The 7,743-nt window shown below is 46.0% G+C and overlaps 1 protein-coding gene across 5 annotated transcripts in view; it reads right to left on the bottom strand.

Annotated features, from left to right (window-relative positions):
• CALD1 (caldesmon 1) overlaps window positions 1-7,743 on the bottom strand; it is a 151,736-nt gene that overhangs the window by 44,967 nt on the left and 99,026 nt on the right. For all 5 annotated transcript variants that reach the window (XM_045288761.1, XM_045288759.1, XM_045288760.1 and 2 more), the window contains one exon: window positions 3,265-3,411. In XM_045288761.1, the coding sequence (XP_045144696.1) occupies window positions 3,265-3,411 (147 nt within the window). The remainder of the gene's footprint in view (window positions 1-3,264; window positions 3,412-7,743) is intronic.

The following is a 7,743-nucleotide window of genomic DNA, read 5'->3' on the forward strand; positions in this document are numbered from 1 at the left end:
GGTGTTTTTGCCGCCACAGCCGCCTTAGCAGCTGACTCATCCAGTGTGCATAGGAATTTGTTCATAGTTTTTTTTTTTTTAAACTATAGTCCGGCCCTCCAATGGTCTGAGGGACAGTGAACTGGCCCCGTTTAAAAAGTTTGAGGACCCCTGGTCTATAGGCAAGGTAGCTAGGTCAACTGAATTCATGGAACTTTACAAAGATATCCCAGATTCCAAAGTGCATGTCAGATTCAAGTAGTCTCGGGACAACAGATCCAACGGGATCTTTCTTGGTGTATAAGTGTGTATAAGTGTGTATATATGTATATTCCAACTCATAGGGACCCAGTATGTCAGTCTTTATGGTGGCCAACGACCTCATCTTTCTCCCACAGAATGACTAATGGGTTTGAACTGCTGCCACTGTGTGGCTAGCTGCTGAACCCAGAGTGCCACTAAGGCGCCGATATACGTATATGCATTTATATGTATATTTCCTAAAGTTCATGAAAAAAAGGAAATAAAAGATAATGTCATTTTCCTACAAACTTTTTGAAGTCACCTCGCATGTATATACATAAACGTACACAAACACACACACACACATACTCGTATAGCTCGTGTGTACTCATCTATAAATCCTGGCAGCTCATAAATAGAAGTTAATTGCCAGTTAAGGTTGTTTAGGAAGTAGGAGCCCTGGTGGCATAGTGGTTACCCATTGGCCTGCTAACTTTAAGCTCAGCAGTTCAAAACATCAGCCACTCGGAAAAGATGGAGCTTTCTACTCTCATAAAGAGTTAAAGTCTCGGAAACTCACAGGGTCAGTTCTACCCTGTCCTATAGGGTCGTTGTGAGTCAGCATCAACCTGAAAACAGTATGTTTGGGTTTTTATAGCTTCAGGGAGATTATTTATTCTTCATGTGGCTACCTAATACGTTAAAGAAAAGTCACTTGAATCGGTCCCTTAAAAACATATATTACATTAGCTCAATAGCATGAAATAACTGATAATAATAAGCTTAAGCTAAGAGAAATACAGTCATGAGGAAGACTGTAGAAACAAAATTACAGGCCACTGTTCATTTTATCTTAGTCATTCTTGATCACTCATCAATAACTGTATTCAGTAAAGATTCCAATGCCATTCTTAAATTAACTCAGCTATAAATCAGAACCCACCCATGTCAGTGCTGCCCCTCTTCTGAAGGACTCCGTGTTGAGATCACACACGGTGCTCTGTGCCCACTGCAGGTGTCATTACCTCATTTACGCTGGCTGGCATTTGTAGGAGGGAACATCTTCACACCCATTTAACTGGGGGAAAACAGGCTTAAAGGTTGCTTTAGAGGTCTTAAGACAGTGGTTCTCAACCTTGCTAAAGCCGCAACCCTTTCATACAGTTCCTCGTGTTATGGTGACCCCCCAACCTTAACATTATTTTCGTTGCTACTTCATCACTGTCATTTTGCTACTACTATGAATTGGGTGACCCCTGTGAAAGGATCATTCAACCCCCAAAGGGGTAGCAACCCACAGGTTGAGAACTGCTGTCTTAAGAGTTGGTGAAAGGTCAAGGTGGAAGGCAAAGCCATGACATAAACTCCAGAGAACAGACTCTACTTCCTCTACTACTTCCCAAGACACCAGAGTTCCTGGGTGGGGCAGACAGTTAGTGCTCTCTACTGTTAACTGGCTCTCGACTATGACCTGGTGGTTTGAGTCCACTCAGAGGGGTCTTGCAAGAGAGGCCTGGCGATGTACTTCGGACAGCTCAGCCTATGGAGTTCAGGTCTAGTCTGATACTCACCGGGCCTCCATGAATAGGAATCAACTGGATGGCCTTTGTCCTTCTCCTCCACCTGACCATTAGACGACCTTCTCGGGTTCATCTTACCTACAGCATTTTCAAGACTGCTTCTCAGAAACCTTCCATTGTATGTCCTCAAATCTGGGGGTCTTTCCCTTCAGAATTTCCTAAATTGACTGGATTTCCAAACCCACAAAATCAAAAATCAAATCCATTGTCACGGAGCCGATTCTGACTCATAGTGTCCCTATGCGACAGGCTAGAACTGCCCCTATAGGCCTCCGAGTCTGTCCTGCTAATTGGACTAGAAAGCCACATCTTTTTCCCAGCGAGTGGCTAGTGGATTAGAACTGCTGACCTTGTGGTTAGCAGACCAACACATAACCTACAGAAAACCCCAAACCACACACAGGATCTTATTTGATGGTTTCAGGTCTATTCAGCTAATCTATAGCTTCATAGGAAAATTAATTTTGTGTTCTGTTTTATCCCTTGAATATCCTTATGGGTCTTTGACCTTCCCTATGCAGATCCACTGCCCCTGAATTCATTCTGACTCATGGGACCCAAGGGGACTGAGTCGAACTGCCCCACCAAGTTCCAGGGACTCTAGGTTGTTATGGGAGCAGACAGCCTATCTTTCTCCCAAGGAGTGGCTGGTGGTTTGGACTGCCTGGCCATGGGGTCGGCAGCCAAATACGTAGCCACCAGGGCTTCTTGGCATCCAGAGTCACTTTATACAAGTGCTGCCGTAGCCAAGTGTGTGCCCTGCTTTGGCTGCAGAAACTCCCTGTTGGAAGAAGTTGAACTTATACGTGTTCTTTGCCCTAGTTGGAAATGTTTGATCCCAAATGTGTACCTGGTTTGGATGGCCAGGCGTTCGCTCTTTCTGAAAAGCAGAACGTTGGGGTGCTAGGAAACGAAGAAAGCGTCCTTGTAAAACAGAAGGCACCTACCTCCAGAGTGATGGAATCGTTTCGGTATGTCATGCTAGGAAGCCACCAGCTAATAAGAACGATCATTTGGAGGGTGTACGTGGGGGTGGGAGTAGGGAGAGAGGGATGTCGTGGAGTTTGAGGTCGAATCAGGATAATTCTTCAATCGGATTAAAAAATAATAATACTAACCAGATAACTTGTCCAGTCGATTCTGACTCCTGGTGACCCTGCATGTGTCCAAGGAGAACTGTGCTCCAGAGAGATTTTAGGGCCCTGGTCTCTAGGAAACAGACCACCAGCCTTCTGCGTGGGCTTTAACCATCAACCTTTCAGTGAATAGCTACACACTTACCTGCGTGCACCACCCAAGGGCTCCTGCCCACCTGGGTTTGTTGCATAAGAGATAATGAAACAAAGCAGATCGACTGAAAAAAATGTATCTTTGCATTGGGCTTAAAAGGGAATGCTGAACTCAACCCATCCCATCGACCAGAAAGCAACTGAAAGCATCTCCATTCGAAAGAGGATGGTACCTGTTCTGGGCATTCACCTCCACCTGGTCAGTCACCTGCCCCAGGGATTCTTCCTCCTGCTTCTGCCGCAGCCTTTCCTGCCGGGCTCGGCGGCGCCTTTCTCGGGCAGCCTCTTCCTCGTCGTCATCATTCCTCTGGTAGGCGATTCTGCAAGAAGACAAAGACCGCTCCGTGAGCAAACCACCAGCCACCAAGACGCTTCTCTGACTCGGAGTCCTCTCCTGCACCACCAACCCACTGCCATCACGTCAATCCTAAGGCTAGTCACAGTACGCACAGCCTCTTTCTTTGTTTTTTTTCCCCTTCATAAATCTTTTATTTTTTATTGTGCCCTTTCTGGTAACATCAGTTCAATACTGCAGGTCTTTTTTTTTTTTAATTAATTCTTTTAAAAAAAATCATTTTATTGGGAGCTTGTACAACGCTTATCAGTACTGCATGTCCTTCACAAAAAATGAAATGGAATATTTACTGTCTTTAATGAGACAAAGGACAAGACAAAGACAAAGCTAGCGGTCATCACGGTGTCCTACAGTTTGCTGATATACCAAACCCCAAACGCTAAGCTCCCGGCCATTGAGTCAGTTCCGACTCACAGCAGCCCTGAGACACAGAGCTTTCAAAGGGCATGGGCGGTCAAGGACAACTGTCAGAAATTCACGATTGCAGGTGGGATTACCTGAGCAGGGATGGCGCCAGGATTGGGACATGTCTGTCGTGATAGAAGAGCTTACAAGATTGGTCCAGGGGCCTCCTCAAGGCAGTCAGGGCGTGACTCTAACTATATGACCCCCAATTTGGTGATCTCCACCAAGGACGTACCCAGGCAAGTCCCCCAGGGAGACTGTCTCTCCCTAGGCTTGTCAGGGGGTATAGGTAATCCGCTTTCCAATGGACTCTGTCTGAGGCCAAGATGATTTACAGCCCTGATTGATGGGCAAAGGGGATTCAGTGGCGCCATCATGCATGTGGGGACTCTGCAAATGGATCTGGGGACTCTCTAGGCTTTCTGAGACTCGATCTCTGTGGGAACAGACAGCTTCACTCTTCTCCCCAGGAGTGGCTGGTGGTGTCAAACTGTGACCTTGCTGCTAGCAGTCCGATACCCAACTCTCTGGGATACCAGGACACCAGGGCTCCTAAAATGTTACCTCAGCCTCTACAACTACAAACCTAGCTATGTCAGTGCTTTATGTTGACTATTCTTCTACAACTCCTCAGCTGAAACCATTTACAAGTGCAATAAAAACAAAACATCAGAGCCATACGAAATTCACACCAACAATACAGACTTGATATGACTGAGGTTGGTTTTGCTCCATCTAAATCCGTCGTGCTTGATTTATAAACCAGGTATTTCCACCCTTGCCCAACCCCCACCCCCATTTTTAGATGGTTGTCAGTGCTTCATTTTTTAAATTAAAAAAATAAGTTAACAGTTTAATTGGCGTAGAACGCATAAAACATACAATTCAATAGTTCAATCATCTTAAGAAGAGTTGTACAATTGTCACCACAATGACTTTTCAAACACTTCCTTCCTTCTTGCTCTCATTGTTAGTAGCTTAAGCAAGGTATTTTTAAGCTTAGATGCAGGAGTTCACATCATCTGCTCATATATATATCTATATATATATATAGATAGATATATGTAAATATATTTAAGTCATTTTATTGGGGGCTCTTACAGATACTATAACAATCCATAAATCAATGATATCAAGCAAACTTGTCCATATGTTGGCATCATCATTTCAAAACATTATCTTTCTACTTGAGCCCTTGTTATCAGCTCCTCTCCACCTCCTCTTCCATATTTTGTTTGACTTGAATGATATGGATGCTATGGATCTTTTTTACCTAGCTGTCTATTTAATCATGAAGAGTATGAATCATTCCAAAGTTTGGTTGGTTTTTTTCTTCTTCAGAAAATCTACCTCAGCCTTAACTGAAATCTCTTAGCATGCAATACTCGCCCGCCAATATCAAGACAGTGTCACTCGGTCACCGGCAAATCTAAGGGTTTATGTCGACGCATACATGGGGGCGGGCAGTGTGAGGCTAGAAAGAGCCCATGCCACCAAATCAACTCAGAGTAACTCCAATGTGTCCCAGTAGAACTGTGTCGCACGGGGCTTTCAATGACGGAGTTTTTAGAAGTAGATCACCACGTCTTTCTCCCGAGGTGCTTCTGGGTGGATTCGAACCACTTACCAAGTGTGTCAACTGTTGGCACCACCTGGGCGTCTCATGACTAGATTAACCCAAACGCCCCGATTCAAGCCTATTGCTGTTAATGCCGACTGCATAGGACAGAGTAGAACTGTCCCATGGGGGTTGCAAGGCTGTCACCTTCATGGCAGCAGAGTGTCACATCATTTTCCTGAGTGGTTAGTGGGTTCAAACTTCTGACCTTAGGGTTAGCAGCTGAATACTTAACCACTGCGCTACCAGGGCTCCTTCATGCCTGTATGCAAAACCAAACCCAAACTACTGCCATCGGGTTGGTTCTGAGTCCCAGGAACCCTGTCATAGGACAGAACAGAACGGTCCCTGGGGCTTCCAAGGTTGTCATCTTTCCGGAAGCCGACTGCCTCATCTCTCTCCTGAGGTGGGGTTGAACCACCAACCTCTCAGCAGCCCAACGCTTCGTCTACTGTGCCACCTGAGCTCCTGTGACCACATTAGTTCTCAGGACGCGTAGTTTCTTGAAGGACGGCATACTCTTTGGTGGTCCTTTCATTGGCCCACGTTACACTTCCTTGTCAGTGAGAGTGGGGCCGCAGGACGGGGTGGTGGCTGTCCTGTGTAAAGCAGCGGAGCGAGATCTTTTGCTGGTCTCATCAGGAGGGTTCAGCTGAGGAGCCACTTGGTGATCGGTGAGGAAAGATGAGTTCCTTTCCGACTCGTTGAATCCTACTAGACAGCTGGGCGAGATCCAAACGTTCCCTCCAAATCCAGCCGCCTTTCACGCTGCTGTCAGAAGCTCTCCCAGTGGCTTGGCTTCCGCCTTCGGATTCCTGGACTAATCCCCCACTGGCTTCTTTCTCAGCAGACCGTTTTGACCACAGCAGGAAGAATGAGCCCCGAAGGGCTGCCTCCAAGTTAATCAAACACGAAGTCTTAATGTACTTCTCCAACTCTGAGGACAAGTCATGAAGTCTTGGCTATTCCTTGGAGCTGGCCTCTTGCAAGCCAAACAAGAGACCTTCAGACTCGGTGTGGGATGTCCTTAGGAGAAGAGCAAACTTCAAGCTCCAAATGGACTCTAGTTGTAGCCCGTTCATCTCCATTCATCCTGGAAACGTCTGCCATGAGACCATCTTTCTCCTCCCACCGGCACGTTGTCCTTCTTGGTGGGATGTGGCTGGCCTTTAGCCTGATCTGAACTGGGTTTGTCACCTAGGCTGGTCTCACTTGACCTTTACCTTAGCTTTGTCCTCTGAGGAGTGGCCTGTACAACCTGGCATCTCATAATCTCCTGGAAGTCTTCCCACTTAACGTGTGTATGTAAACTTTCCCCAAGTGGAGCCCGAGTCTGCGGTGCTGCGCTATTAGCTGCCATTGAGTCAACCTGGCTCATGGTGACCTGCTGAGGGTCACAGCACGGCTGTGTTTCACCGTTGAAAGAGGGCTTTCAAGGGTGCCTTTTGGGAAGTAGATGGCCAAACCTTTCTTCCAGCTACCTCTGCGTGGACTTGAACCTCCTACTTTCAGTTAAATCCCCATTGCATTAACAGTTTGCATGGCCCGGGGACTCCAGGTGGGGGTGTTGCCAGTTCCAAAATTTAAAAGAGCTTTTATGACCATTAACCAGGAAATAATAAAATTGTTTTCAGAGTTAACAACAACAAAAAATGCCAAAAAAAAAAAAAAACCTGCCAAAGTGATTTCATGGTGTTTTCAATCACGACACGCTGAGTTGCTGCCATAATCACACACCAGTTGACTTTATACTTTATAAGCAAAATTGTGACCATGGCAAATGTCTTGATATGTGTGGAAATTCTCCAACTGTGAGGCTCTCTGCCTCAGCCTTCCGCTTACAAAGCAAACAGAAGTTTCTTCCCTTTCTGTCCCACAGCAGCTCTTACCCTGAGTACTACCATAGGCTCCCCCACCCCCAAATAGAAAAAGGAAACAAAGCCTTCATTCCTTTGTCCTAGCTATCTAGTGCCTTTCTAAGAGGCCACAGATAGAAGGCTTTCACAATCAGAATTTGATGTCTCACAGTTTAACAAACAAGAAGGTTGAATTCAGAGCATCTCTGTTCTCTAAAGGAGTCTTGGTTAGTGGGGTAGTTACTTGCTGGGCTGCTAAACACAAAGTCTGCAGTTCTAAACCATCAGAAGAAAGATGGGGCTTTCTACTCCTGTAGCAAATGGCAGTCTCAGAAGTGCACAGGGGCAGTCCCACCACCCTGTCCTAAAGGGTCACTATGAGTTGGCATTGACTCAATGGCAGTGAGTGAGTGAGTGA

This window comes from Echinops telfairi, unplaced genomic scaffold (assembly GCF_000313985.2).
Source record: "Echinops telfairi isolate 266 unplaced genomic scaffold, ASM31398v2 ScPeMD7_23;HRSCAF=83, whole genome shotgun sequence".
NCBI classification, from domain to species: Eukaryota; Metazoa; Chordata; class Mammalia; order Afrosoricida; family Tenrecidae; genus Echinops; species Echinops telfairi.